Here is a 25,584-nt window from a genome sequence, read left to right as displayed (position 1 = left end):
AAAATTAGAGCATGCGGCTTTTAATCAGGAGCGCTCTGTAGTCCGGAATCTACGGTACAGTAATTCCAAGAGAAACAGTAGAATCAATGAAAGACAGTAGCCAACATGACAGACAAACAACCAATATGTAGAGTACAACAACCTACGCAAGTACAAGAGAGAATAAATAAATCAAGCAAGCAGGCAATAAATGTCAAGAGTAGGAGATGAACAGTCCTTTGAAAGTGAGTCCATTGATTGTGGGAACAGTTCATTGATGGGGCAAGTGAAGTTAACCTCGGACTCGGAACCTGATGAACTCCTGATTCTGTCAGTGTGGGTCGTGATGTTTCTGTACCCCTTTTCTGGTGGCAGCAGCAAGAAGAGAGCACGGCCTTGGTAGTGGCTGCTTTGCATTCCTGTGACAGTGGTCTGGCTAGATGTGGGTGAGGCGGCCTTATCCTTGATGGAGTGGGTTGTATCCACCACATTTTGCAGGATTTTCTGTCATTGGTGTTTCCATACCAGGCCGTGATGCAACCAGGCAGTATACTCTCCACTGCACATCTCCACTTCTCATCTCCCTTAAATTTGAAGATGCAGCACAGTAACAGTCCCTTCTGGCCCAACAAACCCACGCCACCCAACTACACCTATGTAATCGATTAACCTACTAACCCATATGCCTTTGGAATGTGGGAGGACCCCGGAGCATCTGGTTAAGGGGAAAACCTATCAATACTTTGCATACAGCAGCAGAATTGAGCCCTGGTTGCTGGCGCTGTCATTATGCTAACTGCTACACTACCATGCCACCTCCATCTGGGTAGTCTCCAACCAGACAGCATGAATATCGATTACTCCTTCCCTGATTAAAAATTCTTCTTCACCCCCCTCCCCCATACCCCACTCTGGCCTCTTTTCTCATCTGCTTATCACCTCCCACTGCGTTCCCTCTTCCTTCCCTTTCTCTTACGGTGCACACTCCTCTCTAGCCCTTTACCTTTTCTGCCCACTTGCTTCACCTGTCACCTTCAAGAAATCCTCCTCCTCCTCCCCCCACCTTTTTATTCTGTTGTCTTCCCCCTTCGTTTACAGTCTCGCAGAAGGGTCTTGACCCAAAATGTCAACTGTTTATTCATTTCTGTAGATCTGCCTGACCTGCTGAGTTTCTCTAGCATTTTGTGTGTGTTGATTTGAGCCAGATAACTTCTTTTCATGTAATAAATGTTTGTCCCAGAATAATTATTACACCTTTTTTTGAGTACGCATTTCTTAATGCTTTCTTCCAAGTTATATCCAGATGCAGTAACACATCCTGTCTGCCTCACTTTTCTACCACTTTGTAGAATGTACTTTCTGTTGAAGAGGGGAGATGCATACTGAGCGCTAGATACAGATCTGAGGGCCAAGATGGGACTCTAGACTTTGTCCTAGTTGCATTCTCAAACAGTTTTAACCTATTGAGTATTCTCCTAAAGAGCTATAGAAAACAAAAATCACTTCTCTAAATTTGAGTTAACTGTAATATTTCTTACAGGTACACCAAGATTTTAATGAAGGATATTGACATCCTTAATTCCTCAGGGAAAATGGACAAAATGCGTCTGTTGAACATACTGATGCAGCTACGCAAGTGTTGCAACCATCCCTATCTATTTGATGGAGCTGAGCCCGGCCCACCTTATACTACTGATACTCACCTCGTGGTTAACAGTGGAAAGATGGTGGTATTGGACAAATTGCTGCCAAGAGTGAAGGAGCAAGGTTGGCTGAGACCCTGTTTGAACCTGTTTATTATATTATTGATCTTTTACATAAAATGCAGTATCTTCTGGTCCTGATAGGATATGTTTTAAAATGGTTGCAGGAGAATTTTAGTCCTGTATTCATAAATATGGTATTCATAAATTTTCATAAATACTATAAATGTAAAGGAGAAATGGAGGATACAATAGATCCAATATTCTTAGGTATAAGGCAGAAGCAAAATAAAATTGGCCATAATGCAGGAAATTAGTTGAAAGTTTTCTATTATGTGAGAAGTGCTGGAATAGCGGGTTAGATTTTTTTTTTGTTCAGACTTGATTAGCACACTGAAAAATGCCGACATGTTTCTTTGGAGATTGCTTTTTTTTAGTGGAACATTAGAGTGTTGTTTTTTAAGAGGCAGATTCAACTATGAAGTCAGATTCTCTCTGAAGTATGATTCTCAAGTGCTCAAATAATTTTATATTCCTTGAAACAAGGAAGTTGGTGAAAAATTAAATAGTAGCCTAGCCCATTTATCCAAAAGATGCCAACAAATATGGGACTTCACCAACCTCCACCTCGCCCCCACCCCCCCAGATCCCTGATCATGTAAATGTGAATGGTCAGCTTTACCAGGCTTCCAATGCATAATACTTGCAGCATATCACAAGACCAAAAATTAGTTGTTGGGTGGGAAGATTTGGAACCAGTAAATGAAGATGGCCAGAATGTTTGGCACAGAAAATCTGTAAGACAAGGTTAACAAAGACTTGGATCGTGATTACTTATTCTACTTTGAAAGTATCTAAAGTACAATGCTTGGAAATTGTTTTTCTTTAGTTCATTGGGTTGCAGTCAACATAGTTTTCAAGGGCTTGATTTAAATTAATAACATGGCTGATAATCAGACATGACATCCTACCTCAAGAAACAGATATGTAATGGAAAGTGTTTAGAGGAGTATTTTAAGATTTTGTTTGAGTATGAAAGCTGGGCTTGTGAATGCAGGAGTCAAGATTAAAGATGAAACCAATGTTAAAAGTAGTATGAGTGCCACATAATATTTATTTGGATAATGAACATTTAGTGGTGCAGATGGGTATCCTGAATTTTCAAGCAAAGTTGAAACTTTAAATCATTAAACTTTTCAACTCCCTATGGAGCTGACTGATTTAGGACCAGAGAATAAATTTTACAAGATAGTAGCCCATCCATTCTCTGGTCTAAATCCAAAAGGCAGTTGGATCAGTATTTGTTCTTCAGATGATTGTTAAGAGGTTGGGAGAAGGAAGAATAGATGTTTGACTGCAATCATTTCTTAATTTGTGCTCTATCCCTGTTGCTCAAGTTATGTTAAGGGCAAAAAAAAAATCCACAAGTTAAAATCTTCCAATTTTCTCTTAATCCATACATTTGGATATATTGTTGTTTTAAAAACAAATTCACAGTCAGTTCAAATACTATGAGATGTATATGCAGTGAGTTAATTGGATTTGGCTAATTTATACTCAACACTTATTAATTAGCTTGCAACAAAATTTTTAGAATTTCTGTCATTAGCATGAGTGAAGAAATTTATTTGTTCTATCTTTCAATCAGTATAAATCTTGAACCATGTCATAATCCGTGCAATGTTTCACATTAGATTTTCTGATATTCAATTTTTATAGGCTCGCGGGTGTTGATTTTCAGCCAAATGACAAGAGTGCTGGATATTTTAGAAGATTATTGTATGTGGAGAAACTATGAGTACTGCAGACTGGATGGGCAGACTCCACATGTTGAGAGACAGGTATATTTCTGGTCTAGTACCTTCCAGAGTTTGGTGTTTGTTTTTGTAAAGTTCCCATCTTAAATTATCCAAAGCTCTATATTTTTATGTTGGAACCTCGGCACGTTTGTCAGGGGATAGCTTTAGCGCTTGCATTATTAATGACCAGCATTTTAAACGAGGCTAGCACTTGCCTAACTTCTGCCTTGGATGGACATGATATCAGAGTATATCCAAAACAGCAGTTCAGCCTGACCTCATTTTATAACCAGGCTCAGTATATCAATGTTGCAGTTATGAACCTTGTTATACTTCATTTATAGAATTGCTGTTTGTATTTTGAACAAAGACCCATGAACATGTAATTTGCAATTACTACCTTTTTGTACTTTCACAAGGACAAATTTCAAGTAAATTGTGACAATTATGCCACATTCTGCTGTGTAGTTCTCTGGTTTGATTTTTTTTTTCTCTGTCATCCCCTCAGGATTCTATTAGTGCATTCAATACTCCTGGAAGTACTAAATTTATCTTCATGTTGAGCACCCGTGCTGGGGGTCTCGGTATAAATCTTGCTACAGCGGATGTTGTAATCCTATACGACTCTGACTGGAACCCTCAGGTTGACCTGCAGGCCATGGTAAGTTATTAAGGAGTGGATTTTCAGGGGGGAAATTGTTCCGTAACCCGTGACTATAAGGTGAATGAATTCTAGCAGTTAATTAGAAGCGTACAGATATTTTCACCCTTCCCTACAAAGGTTGGATTATTAAGTGTTTGAAGTTCCTTTTTTTTTGTTTTGGAATTTTTGAGCAATGCCATAATTTTAGTGTATGATCTGGAGATGAATGTAAAGTTTTATCTTCTGAATATAATAATGAGATAAAGAGTGAACTCCTTTAAAGTTCTTAGATCCCGTCACAGAGTTATACACCAGAACTGCAACTTTTGGTCCACTGCTCTATGCTGACCAAGATTCCCATCTAAGCTAGTCTTGTTTAGCCAAATTAGTGGGAAGTTTGTAAAAGTGTACAGAAGGCAACTAGAAAAGCCATAGAGAGAGAAAATATGAAGTGTTGGGTAAGTTGCTATCACTAAGGAGATGGTGCTTGAGAATCTGAAAAATCTGAGGATAGATAAGATGGACTGCACCTCAGAGATTATGGAGACATAATGATCTTTGAAGAATCACTGGATTCTGGAATTGTTCTGGAGGACTGGAAAATTGCAAATGTCACTCCACTCTTTGAGGGAGGGAGATAGAAAAAAAACAAAATTATACACCAGTTAGCCTGACTTCAGTAGTTGGGAAGATGGTGGCGTCCATTGTTAAGGATGAGGTTATAGGATACTTGAAGTGCATGATATAGCAGGGCAAAGTCACCATGGTTTCCTTGAAGGGAAATGTTGCCTGACAAATCTGTTGGAATTCTGTGCAGAAATTACAGGATAGGCATAGGAGAGTCAGTGGATGTTGTTTACTTGGATTTTCAGAAGGCCTTTGACAAGATGCTGTACATAAGGCTGTTTAACAAGATAAGAGCCCATGGTATTACAGGAAAGATACTGGCATGGATAGAAGATTGGGTGACTGGCAGAAGACAAAGAGTGGGAATAAAGAGGACATATTCTGGTTGCTGTCAGTCACTAATCGTGTTCCGCATGGGTCAGTGTGGGGACAGCTTATTTTCATGTTATACACCAATGATTTGGATGATGAAGTTGACGGCTTTGTGGCCGAGCTTGCAGACCATACAAAGGTTGGTGGAGTGGCAGAAAGTGTTGAGGAAGCAGGGAGTTTGCAGATGGACTTGGACAGATTGCGAGAATGAACAAAGTGGCAGGTGGAATACAGTGTAAGAGGAAGTGTATGGTCATCCACTTTGTTTAAAGGAATAAAGGCATAGATTATCTTCTAGACGTGAGCTTGTGAAGTTTCTGGCATTCCAGTACACAAAATGGAGCGTTCAATGGCTTCTGGAAATAATAAGCAATTGAGCAGCATCACTGTAAAGTGAAACAGTTCATATTTCTGGTTGATGGTTTGGAATCTTGAAATCAGGATATTTTCTGTTGTAACAACAACTGTAAGAAACTATTCTGAAAGGGAACAAATACAATAAATATGAGTTTCGATTTTTTTTCCAAACTCCCACACCACTCCCCTTCTCAATGCAGCAGCTCTTCATTTTACCTGGGAGTATAAAGATAATCTTTTATTCTTTCACACTTTCAGCAGTTTACTGAAGCACACGTAGCTAGGAATTTATATTACTTATTGCCTGTGTTTAAAAACCTTTTTAGGGTTGAGGGATTTTTTTCATAGAATTTGCTATAATTTATATTTTAAAACTCATCTGGAATATATGGTAATGTTATTTGAAAGTAACTTTCCTGCAATTCTTTTTAAGGATCGAGCCCACAGAATTGGTCAAACAAAATGTGTCAAAGTATTCAGATTTATAACGGACAACACAGTAGAGGAAAGAATTGTGGAGCGTGCTGAAATGAAACTTAGATTGGACTCTATTGTAATTCAGCAAGGTTGGTGTTTGCTTATGTTTGGGGGGGGGGGTGGTGGTGCTAGAAAGAGATCCCTGAAGGTTTAAGAGGTACAAGTTCCAGAAATCTGACTAAAAGAAAACTTGTTAACATTTCTGCCTTTACATCTGCCATGGCTTTATTTCTCATGCTAGAAAAAGTGTGACTTGGATCCTTTGTTTTTATGATGGGAATCATGCATGCATCAAATGGCATATCATACTATTCCTATTTATGACACTAGATTATCAATTTTAAGAGTTAGTTTCTCTGATTCCCAATGAAATTTTATCATGATCCCAATGAAATTTTATCATGAATTGTTAAAATATTCTGAAATCTTGTATTTTACTAAACTGTTCTAAATAGATTAAAATTTTATATTTATAACTTGTATAAATGCAAATAGCCCTCTGTACGACCACAGATTAGTGTGTCAATAACCAATTAATATATGCTTTCCACTGCTGTACCTCAATAGATCGCATTTCTCTAGCACTCCTTGGCCTGTTACTCATGCATTGACTTTCACTTTTATAAATTAATTATGTAACTATTCTTTCAGGAAGGCTGGTTGATCAGAATCTAAATAAGCTGGGAAAAGATGAGATGCTGCAGATGATTCGTCATGGTGCTACCCATGTGTTTGCTTCCAAAGAGAGTGACATTACAGATGAAGATGTTGATGCTATATTGGAAAGGGGTGAAAGGAAGGTAAAATCAGCATATGAGTGCCCCAAGTATTGCTCGTCTAAATCTGTTGCTCTTGATACCTTTTGTTGAGTCTTCCCACAATAGTTTGACATGGCTCAATATCTCAGTATTTGTCATTTTAATCTATAGTTGCATAAGTTACTGAAAACTGTGTATTCAGATTATTAATGATGTAGATCTCTTAATTTAACTTGGCCTCATTTGCCAATCATGCCAAGTCATTGATGAAGGTATTATTTTCAGTGTAAACCTTTGGAATGAAGAAACCCAGCTTGAATTTAACTCATGAAGGTGCGGGTTGTTTTGATAGCAACTGGTATTTCAGTCACCCCTGTTGTATTGTATTTTTTATTTTAATTGACTCATTGCTATTTGGTTATTTAGTGTTTTAAACTGCAAGCCAATACTGAAGAATGTAGACAACAGGAAAACTTTGCCATTGGTTTATGTACTGTATTGCTGATAGTCCTGCTTAGCAATTAATCTTGCTTTTTTTGTAAAATGGATTAACAGAGCAAGCTTAATTACTGTCTGGAAGTTACACAAAAATGATACCACAATCATATTGCGTAATTCAGTGTAAAGCTAAGTGACTTTGTAACTAGGCAAATAATCCAGACTCCTGGGCAATTTAATTGGCTGGCAAATTATAATATGGATATAGTTTATTTATTAGTAGGGGAGGATTGCAATGTTAACTATGACACCTCCAAAAAAAGGCTCACTTCAAGGACAGTTCGGAATGGGCAACATATTTCTAGCATTGTTTGAGAGTGCCCTCACCCCATAATCCTATAAATAAATTTAGGGATTGTCTTGAATCCCTAAATATTTTAAATGACACAAAATCATAGGGTGGATATGATCCAGTGCTACGAGGAAACTCAAGTATATGGGGGAAGAAAAAAAATGCTCTCCAGTGCAATAGCACTTAACTGTGATCCTGAAAGCTTTTACATTAAACCTTGGTATCTTTCCACATAGAGGACCCACCCCCTCCAATCATCTCTGGGAACTAGAGAACTCCATCTGGTGGTGTGTTTATTTACAACTTTCTATGAAAACAGCTCATCTTTTTGTTTTTTTTAAACTACAGACAGCTGAACTGTCAGAAAAGCTTGCAAATATGGGTGAAAGTTCCCTCAGAAACTTTACCATGGAATCTGAGGTCAGTGTGTACAACTTTGAAGGCGAAGACTACAGGGAGAAACAAAAGGTGAGTTTTGTCTTGTTTGTGCTTTTACTTTTAAATTCAGTGTAGTATATAAAACATTTTACTAAAACACTTTTTTATCCACAGATGGCTCTAACTGAATGGATTGAACCCCCTAAACGAGAACGAAAAGCCAACTACGCAGTTGATGCATATTTCAGAGAGGCTCTTCGTGTCAGTGAACCAAAAGCACCCAAAGTAAGTCTGATTATTGGTGAAATGAGACCCTCCCGTTACCTGTGTGTTTCTTTACTGTTTAAGGATTTTTGATGTGATAGAAATATATATTATATAGTGGTATTGTCATTTCCATACTGAAAAGCTCACCATTAAAAGTTCAAAGTAAATTTATTATCAGATTACTTTACCAACTAACCCAATTTGTTGATGTAGAAATTTGGAGAATCACCTGTTTGTCAACAAATTCATAAATACCCAGCTCTGTAAGGTCCAACAGTATTGTTGGTTTTCAGCACACCTAACCAAAATGAAGGCAAAAGTGCATTCAAGACAAGTCAGGGAAATGATAAGAGAAGCACAAATCTGGGGAAGCGTACAAGACCATCTCAGACACTGAACATACCTCGATTTCAATGTAGTCCATTGTGAAAAAGTGGGGGGAATAATATGAAATGACTGCCACATTGCCTAAGTCAGGCTGCCCCTCAAACGTGGACACCGGAGAAGAATTGCACTTGAGAGAGGCTACAATCACTCTGAGTGAGCTGCGGAAGACTGGCTGTAACTGGAGATGAAGTTCATGGCTCCATGATCTCTAAGGCCGTGCACAAACTGGCAAGGAAGAGACCCTGGCTTTTTTAAAAAAAAAGAGCATATCTTTGCTCATCAAGGCAAAAGCATCTCTTAGAAGATGCTGTAAAGACATGGAGGAAGGTCTTGTGGTCAGTGAGACTAAAATGGAACTTATTGGCCTCAACAAACAAAATGTAATAGTGCACTTCAGCCAGCTTAACACTATCACGTTTGTAAAGTATGCTGCAGGTGTTATCATGCAATGCGGTTGCTTTTCAGCAGCAGGGATTCTAAATCTTGTCAGGATTGATGGGAAGATGAATGCTGCTAAGTACAAAGATCCTGGATAAAAACCTGCTAGCCTCTGCCAGAAAGCTTAAACTTGGGAGGAAGTTTATCTTTCACCAGGACAGTGACCCAAAGCACACTGCCAGAGCAACCATGGAGTGGCTTCAAATGAATAAAATTGATGTCCTTGAGTGGCCCAATCAGAGTTCCAACCTTAATCAAATTGAACATCTCTGGCAAGACCTCAAGATTGCTGTCCATCGCCACCGTCACCAACATCTTGCATCTTGGCACATCTTGAACAATTTTGTAAGGGGGAATGTGCAAAGCCAGTGGAGACTAATCATAAAAAAACTGTTTGTAATCGCTGCAGGAGGTGGTTCACTGCTGACATTTCAGTTCTTGAATTTTTAGTTTTTCATGCTTAACTATTTCCCTTTTTTTTGGACTTGACTATGGGGGGGGAATAAAAATTCTCAGTTAACTTGATCAAAATTCCTGGTTGTAATACTCATTAATCTCAACAAAGGGTTGGGGGCTGAATGCATTTACAAGGCACTGTATGTCAATATAGAACCCTGAGATTCATTTTCTTGCAGGCATTCACAATAAATACAAAAAATACCATAGAATCAATGTAAAACCACACACAAGACAAATAACCGAATGTGCAAAAGACAACAAACTGCAAATACAAAAATAAACAAAATAATGATAATTAAACAAACAATAAATGTCAAGAACATGAGATGGCGACCTTGAAAGTGAGTTCATAGTTTGTGGAAACAGTTCAATGTTGGGGGTCAATGAAGCTATTTCCTTTGGTTGAAGAGCTTGATGTTGACGGGGAATAACTGGTCCTGAGCCTGATGTTTTTGATCCTGAAGCTCCTGTGCACCTTCCTCTTCCTGATGGCAGCAGTGGCCCGGGTGGTGGGGGTTCTTGATGCATGTTCTTGTGTTTTTTTTTGTATGTTCTCTTGTATTTCTTTTTCTCCTCAGATACCTTGTTTGTTCCTGTCTGCCTATACCTGCTATGCACCTCCTTTTCCTTAACCAGGGCCTCAATATCTCTCAAAAACCAAAGTTCCATAAACCTATTATGCTTGCCTTTTATTCTGACAGGAACATATGAGCTCTACTCTCAAAATTTTACTTCTATAGGCCCCCTCCACTTACAAAGTACACCTTTGGCAGAAACCAACCTGTCCCAATCCACGCATGCCAGATCCTTTTTCATACCATTTGTCCAGTGGCCTTTTGTGCCTTTTGTCCAGTTTAGAATTGCAACCAAGGACCAAACCTATCCTTTTTGACAGTCACCTTGAAACTAACGGCATTAAGCTCATGAAATGCAAAGTATTCCATTACATTTCCCCAACAGGAGACCTAGTATCTCGGGGCTGATGCAAGGAACTTTCCTGAACACATTTGACAAACTGCCATCCTGCCCATTTATGGTATGAGAGTCCCAGTCAATATGTGGAAAGTTAAAATCACTTACGACCACAACTTTGTATTTCTTACAATAGCCTGCAATCTCTCTACAAATTTGCTCCTCTAAGTTCTGAGGTCTGGTCTATAATATGATAGATACAATTTGCATAGTTATATCTTTCTTATTCCTCAGTTCAAACCATAAAACTTCACTAGACGAGTTCTCCAGTTTGTCCTGACTGAGCATTGCCATGACATTTTCCCTGATCCTTGAGTCCTACTCTCCTCCCTCTCTTCTGGCCATGGCAACGTGCCTTTGTCTGCTTTAAGGTGCCATAGCTGCATTGGCAGGTAAGTTTGCCAAGTCCTTCAGAAGATTGTTGCATTGCTTGTTCGTTAAGCTAGTTTAACAGTATGTTACTTATAGGGAAAACACAGGCTGCAGATTGCAGTGATAGTAATTCAGAAGAGGTATATCTAGAAGTTTTGTATGCATCCCACAAAAGGTTGCCACGTGTCAGTAGCACCATTTGTACCAGAGTAGCATTTTAACGATGTTTTATCTGTATTTTAACAACTTTTGTTACATAATAGTCAAGATTCTTAAAGTCTAGACTGTCCCTTCATTTCTAGTATCAGCATAGGTTTTGAATAAGAAAAAAAATCTCTGTGAAACAGCTTAACATAGAGCTTAATTTTTCTATGATTCCTACAGTCCTAAAGTTCTGAGGAAGGGTCCTTAACCGTCAACCTGTATTGCAGTTTGTTGTCGTTTGCACACTTGTTGAACGTCAGAACTTGGAGTGGTGTTTCATTGATTCTATTAAGGTTATTATTCTATTATCGATTCATTGAGTATGCCCACAAGAAAATGAATGTCACAGTTGCATATGGTGACATATGCAGTTGCAAGAAAAGGTCTGTGAAGGTCCCTTTGCAATTACCTGGTTTTCTGCATTAATTACTCATCTAGGTCACATTAATAGACAAACACAATCTGCCTAAACTAATAAAGCACAATTGTACTTTTCATGTCTTTATTGAATACATTGTTTAATCATTCACAGTCCGGGCTGGGAAATGTATTTATTAATGGATAGAACCACCTTTTACAGCAAATAACCTCCGCCAAACATTTCCTGTAGCTGTTGATGAGACTTGCACAACAGCAAGGAGGATTTTTAGACCATTTACCATACAAAACTGTTTCAGTTGATCAATATTTCTGGGATACGTTGCATGAACAGCCCTCTTCAGATCATGCCATGGCATATCAATTAGGTTGAGGTCTGGACTGTGACTTCAATTCTAAAACACACATTTTCTTCTTTTAAAACCATTATGTTGTTAATTTACTCTTTTGTTTCGGATCACTGTCATGTTGCATCATCCAACTTCTGTTGAGCTTTAGGTGACGTACCTCTAACTTGACATTCTCTTCTAAAATGACTTGATACAATTTTGACACGAGGAAATCTGCAGATGCTGGAAATTCAAGCACACACAAAATGCTGGTGGAATGCAGCAGGCCAGGCAGCATCTATAGGAAGAACTACTGTCGATGTTTCGGGCCGAGACCCTTTGTCAGGACAGTGCTTCTACCTATAGATGCTGCCTGGCTTGCTGCGTTCCACCAGCATTTTGTGTGTGTTGCTTGATACAATTTTGAATTCATTTTTCCCTCAACGAGTACAAACTGTCCAGGTCCTAAGGCAGCAAAGCAGCCCCAAGCCTTGATGTTCCTTCCACCATGCTTCACGGTTGGGATGGGGTTTTGATGTTGGTGTGCAGTGTCTTTTTTCCTTCAAACATAGCAGTGTGCATTTTTGCCAAATGTTCACTTTTGTCTCATCTGTCCACAGAACGTTGTGCGAGAAGCATTGCAGAGTATCCAGCTATTCTTTTACAAACTCATCAACACTATTCTTGTTCAGTGTTTTTTCTTATTGTGGATACATGAATGACTTTAGCAAGTTCTAGATTTTTCTACAGGTCTTTTCCTGGTATCCTTGGGTCCTTTTTCACCTCCTTCAGCATTGCATATTGTACTTGTGGTGTGATCTTTGCAGGGTGCCCACTCCTAGGTGGAGTAGCACCAGTACTGAATTTCCTCCATTTGTAGACAACTTTTCTTACTGTGGACTGATGAACACTCAAGTCTTTAGAAATGCTTTTGTAGCCTTTTCCAGCTTCGTGCATCTCTACAATTCTTCTTCCAAGTTTCTCTGAAAGTTGTTTTGATCGCGACACGGTACACATAAACAGATCTTTCCTGAGAAGAGCAGGCTCTGTCAGTAACCTGACTTTGTCCGCCTCTTTTATAGGGCAATGCACCTCTATAACCCACACCTCCAATCTCATTTCATTGATTGGAACACCTGACTCCAAATAGCTTTTGTAGAAGTCATTACCCCAGAGGTTCACATACCTTTTTTTGAATGTAGACTGCGATTGTTTAAAATGGTTACTCATATTGTTGAGAAGTACAGTTCTTTGTGTGGTATTAGTTTAGGCAGATTTTGTTTGTTATTATGACTAGGTGAAGATCAGACCACATTTTATGATTAATTAATGCAGAAAACCAGATGATTACAAAGGGTTTGTGAACTTTTTCTTGCAATAGTGCTTTGATAATAAATTTACTTGGAACATTGACCTGAAATGCTGACTGGTTTCTGTTTTCATAGAAGCTGTTTGCCTCAGAGTTCTTGGACCATTTCTGCTTTGTGCTGTACAATCAATTGTCCTTTGTGTTTGGGGCATAAAGAAATTGTAGATAATAAATGCTGTGTCTCCAGACACAAGATGTAGTAGGCAAATGCTTGGCTGGTGTCTAGCTGGAAAGGTACTAGATCCAGTGTTGGGTTTGGAGAAAGGCTGCAAGGGTCTCATTGGACAATGCTTGTTTACGTGTCCCTTTTTTTGCATAACATTATGTCAAAGTTGTAGGCAGGTGACCAAAACTGTCTAATTTAGAGTACTGCGTGCGGGTTTGGTCACCTACCTACTGAAAAGTTGTGAATAAGATTAAGAATACAGAGAAAATGTTTAAGGATCTTGCCGGGGCTGGAGGGTCTGAGTCACAAGGGAAGATTGAATAGGTTGAACTTTATTCCCTAGAACACAGGGAGATTTGATAAAGTATAAAAATTATGAGGGGTATAGATAGGGCAAATGCAAGCCGGCTTTTTCCACTGAGGTTGGGTAAGACTACAGCTAGGGTGAAAGGTGAAATGTTTAAAGGGAACATGAGGGGAAATTTGTGTCAGGGTGGTGGGGGTGTGGATCAGGCAGCCAGCACAAGTGGTGGATGTGAGTTTTGATTTCACTGTTTAAGGGAAGTTTGGATAGGTACATGGTCTAGGTGCAGGTTGAAGGGGCTAGGCAGTTAAAATGGGCTGACATGTACTAGATGGGTTGAAGGGCCTGTTTCTGTGCTGTAGTTTTCTGTACCACTATTTTGTTTTTAATATTCTTTTATCTTGCCAGGCTCCTCGGCCACCAAAGCAGCCCAATATTCAAGATTTCCAATTCTTCCCCCCTCGGCTGTTTGAACTGCTAGAGAAAGAAATTCTCTATTATCGAAAAACTATTGGCTATAAGGTAAAAAGTTATCCTTTCCTAGAAAATTGCTTAATTATCTCAGTGATGAACATAGTCTCGTTTTTTTGTTAATGCTAACTACTCAAGTTCACAGTACTCACAGCAAAAGCAACCTTCAAAAATGAGGAGAGATGGTCACATTAAAGTTTTGTTTTGGTGTAAACTTGTACTTCTGGCAAATTGATCCATAGCTGCTCCATAAGTGGCCAGCAGGTGGTGCATGAGATTGGCAGAGCTATTTAATTTTTTCCATCAACCACTTCATAAAATACATCTCTTTGAATGAGCTGTTTGCTCATGATTTATTATTTGAATATTTCAATGGCTGTGTGGTGAGATAACTGTCTAAAGATACAAAATTGTGATTGAAAGAGTTGAGGCTGCAGAATTTACTTCTAGGTTTAATGGTTGACTGGAGTAGATTAAAGTCCAGAGAGATGGAGATGACAGAACATGATCGGTAAGTGCGGTAGTTCAGTTTGCTGGATGAAAGAAAAAGAGAAGAGTTAAATTTGTTTTCATGTTAGAAATCAATAGAATTTGAGTAAATTTTAAAAGATTATAATATTTGAAGGTTTCTGATTTGTGTTCAGAGACATGGGTGGAAAGAAAACAACGAGAGGCTAATTTAAAACTTTTTGTGTTACTTTGTATAGGTGCCACGTAATCCTGATCTGCCAAATTCAGCTCAAGTACAGAAAGAAGAACAGTGCAAAATTGATGAGGCTGAACCCCTGAACGATGATGAGCTTGAAGAGAAGGAGAAGCTGCTGACACAGGTACTGTTAATGTTCAAGTGTGTTGGAACTTCTCATAAAAGACGGTTAATGTTTGAAATGAAACGGCGCCATTTTAGAGCAGCCTAAAACATTAACTATTTCTATTACCATAGATGCAATGTGTCCTGCTGCGTATCCCTGGCATTTAATTTTATTATGCATTTCTAGTTACTACATTTTTGCTTTCATTTAAAAGATGGAAGTTGTTGGCCCAGCCAGCATTTGTTGTCCATCCACATCTGTCTTTGATACAGAATTATCACCTTGAATTACTGAAGTCTATGTGGTGAAGGTGCACCTCTATCTGCTGTGTTTAGGAGTGACCATGGTGATTACATTTCCAAGGCATGTGACTTGGAAATCATCTTGCAATAGGTAGCATCTCTTTGTGGCAGTTTTGCTTCAAGGGGTTAAGATTGTGTGTGTGTTTGAGAGTAAGATAGCTAATCTGTTTAAGATTCTGATTCAGACAGAAGGGGTAGTCATGGGCAGAAACGTGGGTCCCAGCTTTGCTCGACTCTGTCAGCTACGTGAAACAGTCTATGTTCCAAGCTTACACTGGTGACTGTTCCACACTTTTTCTACGCTACATCAACAATTGCATTGGTGCTGCTTCTTGCACCCGTGCTGAACTTTTTGACTTCATCCACTTTGCCTCCAACTTCCATTCTGTCCTCAAATTAACTTGGTCCATTTCCAACACCCCCCCCCCCCCCCCACCCCTTCTCAATCTCACTGTCTCTATCTCCAGAGACAACTTAGCCACTTATGTCTATTATAAGCCCACGGACTCTCACAGCTACCTGGACTGTACCTGTTACTTGTAAAAACACCATCCACCATCTCAGCTGCATCTGCTCTCAGGATGAGGCTTTTCATTCTAGAACAAAGGAGATGTCCTCTTTCTCTTCCTTCACCATCAACGCTGCCCTTAACCACATCTTTTCCATTTTATGCATATCTACTGTTACCCCATCCTTGTGCCACAATACTTCAAGCCCTTCATGTACGACGCTTCCAGTAAATGTTACAAATGGGTGGAGTGAGACCCCAGTAATCCTCTTGGCAATTTTACTATCTCCTGTAGGGTCCTGCAGTCCAATGCCTTGTGGCTTCTCTGCCCCACAATGATGCAACTGGGCCAGACACTTGATGAAGCTCCTGTATAAAATTGTTAGAATGGGGATGGGGAGACTTGCACAATCACCTCAAAGTGTAGACACTGCTATGCCTTCTAGCTCGTAATACTGCATCTTCAGACATGAGAGTTTGTCCTGAGAGGTCAGCTTGATCCTATGGTACCATTCTTGCTCCTGAGTTGAAAGATCTTTACTTCAACCTCCAATATAAAGATTAAAGTACAAAGTTTAAGCGGCACATGTGTTGAAACGGTAGCTAAGCCTATATCTACCCTTTAAGGTGGGTTTCAAAAATCCCGTAACAGCACCTGAAATGGAACTTGGGCTTTCCCTTTGTGGTCCCCTGGGTGTATTTATGTTTCAGCAAGTTTTGCAAATCTTTTCTTTCATTGCTTTGAGAATCCCTTAGTTGTACTGAAGTTAGGTGTCTTTAAGTACAGTCTCCATGTATTTTCATAATTCTTCAGGCTTCAAATGTGTTCCATCACTTCACTCCACAAATTGTTCTATTAACATTGGTCTGTTGACTTGTATATTTTTCTTTAAATATAACTCTGTATAAATTACAGGGATTTACTAGCTGGACGAAAAGAGACTTCAATCAGTTTATCAAAGCAAATGAGAAGTGGGGCCGTGATGACATTGAAAATATTGCCCGTGAAGTAGAGGGAAAAATTCCTGAAGAAGTGATTGAATATTCTGGTAAGGTTTTTTCTGCCTGTATTTAACACGTTTAATGTGCACAGTATGTGCCTTTCTTCTTGTTTGTTTGCACTTTTCATAACCCATTATGTCTACATTTTGCTCAATCAATAATTTGTTACTTTACTGATTGATTACTGTCTTTCTCAGCTGTATTCTGGGAGCGATGTAATGAGCTCCAAGACATTGAAAAAATTATGGCACAGATAGAAAGGGGAGAAGCTAGAATCCAAAGGAGGATCGGCATTAAAAAAGCATTAGACACCAAGGTACGTTCATTGATTCCCTTCTTTGGTTTTAGAGCTTGTGTGTATGCATTTGTATTCCGTTGTTCCTATTTTTCAACAGCAATATTTTGTCCTTGTATAGATTGCCCGATATAAAGCGCCTTTCCACCAACTGAGAATTGCATATGGCACAAATAAAGGCAAGAATTATACAGAAGAGGAGGACAGATTCTTGATCTGTATGCTGCACAAGTTGGGCTTTGATAAAGAAAATGTTTACGATGAACTTAGACAATGTATTCGGAACTCTCCACAATTCAGATTTGACTGGTTCCTGAAGTCAAGGACTGCCATGGTAACTGCTTACAAAGATTTTGCTATTTAAAGTAATTGATTCTTTATTTTTGTTAATTGGTTGACTTTGTCTACATCAGGCTATGAAATCATATTTTCAATAAAACATTGAAGAATTAAATTCATTTGTTGCTTCATTGGCACTTCTAGGAACTCCAAAGGCGTTGTAATACATTAATCACTCTAATAGAAAGAGAAAACTTGGAACTTGAAGAAAAGGAGAAAGCAGAAAGAAAAAAACGTGGACCAAAAACAGCATCGGTAACTTTTAACCACTATATGTTGTGCATTGATTATAGGGGCTATGATGCTTGAGAGTTTGTCATGTGAAGCTTCAATTCAGGGATAGTCAGAGGCTTTTCTCTGGAGTTGAAATGGCTAGTACAAGAGGGCATAGTTTTAAGGTGCTTGGAAGTAGATACAGAGATGTCAGGGGTGATTTTTTTTTACGCAGAATGGTGAATGCGTAGAATGGGTTGCTGGAGACAAACTATAGGATAGCCACATGGAGCTTAGAAAAATAGAGGGCTATGGGTACAGCTTTGTGGGCTGAAAAGCCTGTATTGTGCAGCATTTCAAATGTTCAGAGTAAGTTTATCAAAGTGCATATGTCACCATATACAACCCTGAAATTCATTATCTTGGGGGCATACTCAGTCAATCCAAGAAATGTAATAGAGGTAATGAAAGATCATATCCAACAGGACAAACAACCAATGTACTCTCCTGATAGCAGCAACGAGAAGTGAGCGTGACCTGGGTGGTGGTGGTACTTGATGGATGCTGCTTTCCTGTGACAGTGTGTATAGATTTGCTCAGTGGTGAGAGAACTTTACCTGTGGTAGACTGAGCCGAATTCAAAACTATTAGTCTTTCCAGTACAAACGCTGTTCCGGCTGTTGATTGAATTTGTAGTTTTTATTTGTTTGCACTTTTTACAAAATCAAAATAAGGCACGTGTAATAGAGCTAAGTTATGAATTTTTACTAATCAGAGACATCACTCTTTAGCGAGGCTGAATTGATTCCCTTTTAATCAAAATTTTTAACAGCCTGTGCAAGGGATATGGGAGCTGATAGAAACTGCTTTAACAGTGGAGTCTAAATAACGGCACCTGGGCCAACTGCTTTTGTCACAGAATAAAATTAGATGTTGGCAATTGCCATTTTTATTTGAATAGATTGTACCACCTAGTGGAGTGAATCTGTACTACTGTTCTGAACTAAGAATGCAATGGTACCTTTTTTTACAGAAAAGTACGGTCTGAGTGGTTTACTAGGCTATTTAATAAAATTGCTGTGATAAGAGATCAAGGTTTGAGGACAATGATTCTGACCTAATGTTTTTCTTTTGTAACAGTATAAGCTATCTCTCCATTCTATTTTTAATTGAAATTGAAAATGTACATTGGCATGAAATTTATTGATTACTTCAAACACCAGAGGTCATGAGTTGGGGGGGGGGGGGGGGGGTTTAAGTTTAAGGGGAACAGGAGGGCATTTTCTTCATTCAAAGGGTTGAATGTATGGTATGAGCTGCCAGTGTAAGTGGTGCATGTGAGCTCAATTTCAATATTCAAGAGAAGTTTGGAAAGTAACATGGATGAGAGGAGTATAGAGAGCTCCGGTCCCAGTTTAAATGGTTCCACACAGACAAGGTGGGCCAAAGGTCCTGTTTATGCTCTGCTTTACTATGACTATGCCTTTTGTGAATCAAGTAGACGGCATTAACGGCTGCCCACAGAGTACAAATAGATTTGTTAAAATGATCATCCAAATCTTTTTTTTCCCAGGCACAGAAACGCAAATTGGATGGTGGACCAGATGGACGTGGCCGAAAAAAGAAATTAAAACTTTGAATCATCTATGCACATCATGTCTGCATAGTTATTGTATTTCAGTTCTGAGGATGTACAAAGGCTTTGATAGAAATCTCATGTGGTATTCCAACATCATTCCCACTGTGCTAGTAGGAATTAATGTAGGCTAGAGTTTATTGAATTTTGAACAGCTGTGCTGAATATTTTTTACCATGTAATAAAATGGTTTCCATTCAAATCTATGGATTATTTCTACACTTTTCAGTTTTATAGTGAACACAATACAATTTTGTCTTGTTGCCTGGGGAGTTGTGGTTTTTATTTCTTAAACTGCATTTGAAATGTATCCAAGACCTAGCAGGGTTTCTACTCATTCATTTGTACTTTGAAGTAAAACATTTATGATGTGGGAGGAAGACTCGTGTTAAATCTTTAAAAACCACCCTAAAGAAAGGAGCCATTAATCTATATATGAATTGCAGGTATGAAAGCTTTTGTATTCTAGCTATGAATTTGGGAAAGAATTAAGCTAGTTAAAGTCTTCAGTTAAAATTATTCAGTAATTAATCTCTTCTTTACTAAAATGTCCAAAATAGCAATGCAGCAACAAGGGACCATTTGATAAGGTCCTACTTAGGAGATTGGTGGGTAAAATCAAAGCTCAGGGCATTGGGGGGGGGGGGGGGGAGACATTGACATGGATAGAAAACTGGTTGGCAGATAGAAAGCAAAGGGTAGCGGTGAATGGGTGTTTCTTGGAATGGCAGGTGGTGACTAGTGGGTTGCTACAGGGCTCTGTATTGGGACCACAGCTGTTTACAATTTATGTCAACAATTTGGATGAAGGCATTGAAAATAACATCAGCAAATTTGCTGATGATACTAAGCTGGGTGGCAGTGTGACATGTGATGAGGAGGTTAGGAGAATTCAGGGTGACTTGGGTAAGTGGGCAGATGACATTTAATGTGAATAAGTGTGAGGTTATCCACTTTGGGATTAAGAACAGGAAGGCAGATTATTATCTGAACGCTGTAGAGTTAGGTAAGGGAGAAATACAAAGAGATCTAAGAGTCCTTGTTCATCAGTCACTGAAGGTGAATGAGCAAGTGCAGCAGGCAGTGAAGAAGGCTAATGGAATGTTGGCCTTTATTACAAAGGGAATTGAGTACAAGAGCAAGGAAATCCTCTTGCATTTGTACAGAGCCCTGGTGAGACCACACCTGGAGTATTGTGTACAGTTTTGGTCTCCAGGGTTAAGGAAGGACATCCTGGCTGTAGAGGAAGTGCAGCGTAGATTCACAAGGTTAATTCCTGGGATGTCTGGACTGTCTTACGCAGAGAGGTTAGAGAGACTGGGCTTGTACATGCTGGAATTAAGGAGATTGAGAGGGGATCTGATTGAAACATATAAGATTATTAAGGGATTGGACAAGATAGAGGCAGGAAATATGTTCCAGATGCTGGGAGAGACCAGTACCAGAGGGCATGGTTTGAGAATAAGGGGTAGGTCATTTAGGTTAAGGAAAAACTTCTCCCAGAGAGTTGTGGGGGTCTGGAATGCACTGCCTCGGAAGGTAGTGGAGGCCAATTCTCTGGATGCTTTCAAGAATGAGCTAGATAGGTATCTTATGGATAGGGAAATCAAGGGATATGGGGACAAGGCAGGAACCGGGTATTGATAGTAGTTGATCAGCCATGATCTCAAAATGGCGGTGCAGGCTCAAAGGGCTGAATGGTCTACTGCTGCACCTATTGTCTATTCCATTTGATCTGATCTTGGTTTATTCATAAGTACGAGGCTCCCAACATTTATGCCATGGACCAATACCATTAAGTAATGGCTATGCTCCATGTGGAGCCCCTGTTTGAGTTGCTGCTCACCCTTTGACACTGGTTTGAACCATGTTTCCATTTCTTCACAATTTTCCCCTGGACCTCTACCCACATTTCCTGTAATGTACTGCAGAGAGCTCTTTAGGGGGCTTTGTCTGTTTAATGCACAAAGTCCCATGGCTACCACAAGGATGATCATTCAATTCCACAAAAGGGTTAGTATTCAAATGAAGTTAATGACAATGTTTACTTTTGAAGATGCAGCATATGCCGTAACTTTAGTCATCTCAATTTTAAAGAAAAGACATCAATATGATAGTATCTATTCTTATTAGTGAATGTCCCATAAATAAGGACATTTCCACATCGGAAAATGAATGCAGTACAGAAATCCCTTTATTCATTTTTACAAAGTGGTAATACATTCCAATTACATAAGGATCATTGAATTAACATACAAACCGTCTAGCATTCTAAAAGCAAATGTAACATTTCCCTTTTGGAAGTGAAGGGTTGTCATTTAAATTAAATGTGAAGATCCATTATAATGCCTGCACAATGTAAACATGACTTTGAGAACAGTACTTTGGTGCTGTAGATACTTTTCTTGCTTCAAGGCTGGTGACCTGGGTTAACAATGTTTCTCAATCCAGTAATGGCTCAGCACACCACAGCAGCTGAAATGTGTTGTGTTTTGGAATGTTAAGGAGTCTTTTTTTTGGGGGGGGGGGGGGAAGAATGACACTTAAAACATCAAGTTTGACAAACAACTATTAGTCAGGGCCTCTCTCTAAAGTGACTTGTGCATTAAATGAACATCAAGAAAATATTTTAAGTACAGAAAATTTCTTCAATACTTGATAATAAGTGGATCTTTAACATTGCTGAGAAATTTAGTTTTAAAATCAATTGCTTAAGATTCAATATTCCCACAAAAACAATTATATTACTCAAGCATTCTAAAACCAGTCCCGACAACAAAAGCTCTATGCCATTTTCCCCCCCAGTAAAATGAAGTACAGCACTTTATATTTAAGCCACCTAGTATAGCATTCAAAAGCATTGATAACTTCATTTATTCTAACACATTCTGACATTTGCATTTCTCGTAACAAACCACTGAAGTATTATCACCTTAAGTAGCAGATAGCCCTTTCTGAATTCTAAACTTAAACCTATATATAAGATTTAAGTTTGGAATTAAACTTTAAGGGCTCCTTTAACAAAAAACTGAAGAAAGATTTTAACACCCTTAGTCTGAGAAGACAACTAAAGCAAGGTTCAGAGAGAGCACAACTGAAAGCTGTGGCCCCCAGCCTGCAGCTTTACGTTCACCAGAATTCAATTTTAATATTCAATTCTATTTTCTATATAAAAACCAATAGAGGGAGATAATTAGCAGTGCAAAGCATTGCATTAAGGGAATACAATTTATCATTTGAAAGCCAGGTTTCAGCCATTGTAAGTAATACCAAGATTAAAGTGCCAGGGCAATCCTGACAATTTCTCCCAGAAAGAATGTATGAGATAGATTAGTCTTTTTTTGTAAGACTGAACACCAACTCATTTTCCCTGCCAGTTCAAATTAGAAGATAAACAATCACAAATAAACCATACGGTTAATAACAGAGCAATTTCTCAAATCAGTAACATTGCACACAAAATACTGATACTGGCATGAACTTTCATTTAGGCTAAGGATTTCAAACAGTGATCACTGCCATCCTAGGAATGGCAATATAGTATTGTAATTCTCAACACTGCCTACTCTAAAGGAGAAAGTTTAGGCTTTGTTTTTATAATGCAATCCTCCCAAATCAAACAATGGTTTGAAGCAGACAAATTACAGATTTTAGATATCTACATAAGTCTGATCAGATAGAGCAGGAAGCCACAAAACCCACTGAAAATATTTATACAATTCTTGCCTTGGCCAAGTCACAAGACAAATTAAGCAGTCAATACATGCACAAGCAGATTGTGTTGATCTAGATCTCACCACCACAAAAGTTCAAGTGAATCACATAAGAACAAGACACATTCCACCATGGTGAGGTTAGATGGCTAAGAAGTTGGTAGCTGCATTGAGTGGAAATAACATTCACTGAGTTTTGATGTGTTCCTAAACCTAGCATAACACAATGTGTACTTGAGTACAAACAAGCCATTTCTAATCTAAGATAGGGTCTACATGGGCTCAAGGTCCTCCAAGATAAACTGATAACGGAATATCTGATCTCTGTAGCTTTGTAGTACATCATGTTGATGATACACCAGACACAGTTACTAGGTACTGGAATTCTTCCCAACAGAAATCTCTATACCAAAGTCTTAATGGACAAGAAAATTCTGGCTAGAGAAGCATTAGAAATTCATCAGCAATCTGCTCTGTAACAGTTATCCCAAAGTCCAATCCAAACAAGAAAAAAAATCTGCAAATGCTGGAAATCCTTGCAAAACGCACAAAATGCTGGAGAAATTCAGCAGGCAGGGCAGCATCTATGGAAAAAAGGGTCTCGGCCCGAAACATCGACTGTACTTTTTTCCAAAGATGCTGCCTCGCCTGCTGAGTTCCTCCAGCATTATGTGTACCCTGAAATCCAGATGTTTTCTTGCATAATTATTGAGTTCAATCAAATCTTGATTCCAATCTAGCTTCACTAAAATTTTGGGTTCAGGTAACTTCCTTAATAACAAGTTTGCTCTATATATGACAAACATAGGACTTAACAGATAAGGAGAAACAGTTCTAGCATTCAATATTAAGAGGAAGTTTCTACAGCACCTGGTTAATCTGAAAGATAATCTATACATTCCTTAATTTGATGTAGTGTACAATATAAACAAGCTTTTCAGTGGTAGCAGTGACAGATTGGACAGGCACAGGCTAAAGCATCTGATACAAGTCTTCAATTGCAAATGCTTCCTTAAACACACAAAGGCCATCATTATTTCAGTCGAGCATTTATAATTACTCTTAAACAAGCAAGCTTCTCAAATAAGCACAAACATTAATGAGGTGAAATGACTTTTGCATTCCAGTCTTCAAACTTTCCAATCTCTCAGCTCTGCCTATTTATGATTCAATATAGAGATTTGAACTCTGGTGGAAGGTTTGCCTATTAGAAACTTGTATCACCATAAACAGGATGTGGTAGAACTGTTAATAGGAGACACGTCCCTCTCATATCCATTAACAGCTTTTACAAATGCTTATTTAAGAGAAATCTGTTTAATATTAGGGTTAAGATAATTTTGACAAGTAAACAGGAATAAATGACCAGTGATAGATCATGGGGTAAGAAAGTAGAATGAGAGGTAGGCATTGAGAGATTGAGCAAAGTATTGGAGGCTGGAATGGTGAAAAAGCAGAGATTAAATTAACCTTTTGATTTAGTCAATACTTCAATACAATTTCAAATATCACCAATTCACAATGAAGTTAAAAGATCTATCTTGTTGCTCTGCAAAATTGACACTTTTTAAAAACCAAGTAGATTGTAAACTCATGATTACCAGGAAATTGATTAATGAAACACTGATATACTGGCCAAGTGAAAAAATTAAAATTCCAGTGAAATTTGCATACCCATGTTAACAAAATGTACACAACTTGTTCATTTAATTCACAATTATAGAAAAATATACTGTCACTTTCTGTATTTGCCAAAAAAATAGATTCCCATTAGATTTTCCAAAATATTTTCTTCTTGTAAAGAACATAAGAAATAATAACCCAGATAATGGTAGCAACAAGATTCTGGGCCAAGTGTTCCCCATGTGAACGATCATTAAGCATTTTCCATCTGAAAGGAAAGTAGTGCTCAAACACCTCGTGTCCAACGTACACCAGAATAGAGTTCATCCCTAGAGATTGGAGAAAACAGAAAAGATCATTCAATGCTTCAGAGCTGCAATCTGACTGTTAACCTGGTGACTAGACAGCTGGTGATTAAGTGCAACACCAAGTCCAAGTGATACACATTTCCCCAAATTGCCTTAAAAACAAATACTCAGTAATTCTGTGCTTTGCCCTATTATCCAGAAAAATGTTCTCCATTGGCTTCCTTCTCCCACTGGCAAGACATGGGTTTAAGGAGAAAGGTAGGAGGCTTAGAGGACACCCAAGGAGCAATATTTCCCATAGAGCAGGGGCGACTGACAGTGTGGAGGCAGATAATTTCATGGCACTTAAAAAGGATCCAGCTAATTTCTTGAATCGGCAAGTCATAGGCAATGGATTTAATTATGGGTAAATGGGATTGATACAGATACTGTAGGTTCAAAGGGGCTGCTTCTGAGCTGTAAGATTTTATGACTAATCTTTCACCAATGAAAAATCTAAGGGGAGGTGTTGAAAATTGCAAGTTACCCAGATTCACACACCAAGGTTCAGTTCTGCTGGGAAAACGTCTGGCAATGCACCTTATTTACGTCCTTTATGATCTTAATATCCTCGTATCATGTCATGCCTCTTAAGTTCTAAGGAGAAAATGTCCTGGCCTATACAGCCTCTTCTTGTAACCCTCCAGTTTCAAATACGTCCGTGTGACTCCTTTCTACAGGCTCTCTTGCTTAATCACAATCATCCTATAGGGCCACGACCAAAATTACACACAGTATTCCATGTGCAGTCCTGTCAACATCTTGTACTGCTCTAACATGTCCCAACTCATACTC

The 25,584-nt window shown here is 38.7% G+C and overlaps 2 protein-coding genes across 2 annotated transcripts in view; one reads left to right on the top strand and one right to left on the bottom strand.

Moving 5' to 3' along the window:
- Window positions 1-19,368, top strand: part of LOC132391755 (SWI/SNF-related matrix-associated actin-dependent regulator of chromatin subfamily A member 5) — a 54,122-nt gene extending 34,754 nt beyond the window's left edge. Inside the window, exons 11-24 of the mRNA XM_059965332.1 lie at window positions 1,520-1,746; window positions 3,402-3,523; window positions 3,990-4,142; window positions 5,914-6,046; window positions 6,609-6,757; window positions 7,854-7,973; window positions 8,058-8,168; window positions 13,937-14,050; window positions 14,707-14,829; window positions 16,538-16,670; window positions 16,821-16,939; window positions 17,040-17,252; window positions 17,402-17,512; window positions 19,044-19,368. Of these exons, the coding sequence (XP_059821315.1) occupies window positions 1,520-1,746; window positions 3,402-3,523; window positions 3,990-4,142; window positions 5,914-6,046; window positions 6,609-6,757; window positions 7,854-7,973; window positions 8,058-8,168; window positions 13,937-14,050; window positions 14,707-14,829; window positions 16,538-16,670; window positions 16,821-16,939; window positions 17,040-17,252; window positions 17,402-17,512; window positions 19,044-19,109 (1,894 nt within the window). The 3' untranslated portion in view covers window positions 19,110-19,368. The remainder of the gene's footprint in view (window positions 1-1,519; window positions 1,747-3,401; window positions 3,524-3,989; window positions 4,143-5,913; window positions 6,047-6,608; window positions 6,758-7,853; window positions 7,974-8,057; window positions 8,169-13,936; window positions 14,051-14,706; window positions 14,830-16,537; window positions 16,671-16,820; window positions 16,940-17,039; window positions 17,253-17,401; window positions 17,513-19,043) is intronic.
- Window positions 19,369-21,282: 1,914 nt separating this feature from the next.
- The window catches only part of LOC132391753 (heparan-alpha-glucosaminide N-acetyltransferase-like), a 57,559-nt gene continuing 53,257 nt past the window's right edge, over window positions 21,283-25,584 (bottom strand). Inside the window, exon 18 of the mRNA XM_059965331.1 lies at window positions 21,283-24,771. Coding sequence (XP_059821314.1) covers window positions 24,590-24,771 — 182 coding nt within the window. The 3' untranslated portion in view covers window positions 21,283-24,589. The remainder of the gene's footprint in view (window positions 24,772-25,584) is intronic.

This window comes from Hypanus sabinus, chromosome 3, assembly GCF_030144855.1.
Source record: "Hypanus sabinus isolate sHypSab1 chromosome 3, sHypSab1.hap1, whole genome shotgun sequence".
Classification (NCBI taxonomy): Eukaryota; Metazoa; Chordata; class Chondrichthyes; order Myliobatiformes; family Dasyatidae; genus Hypanus; species Hypanus sabinus.
The sequence above is the reverse complement of the archived record's forward strand: the minus strand, read 5'-3'. Positions and strand labels throughout refer to the sequence as shown.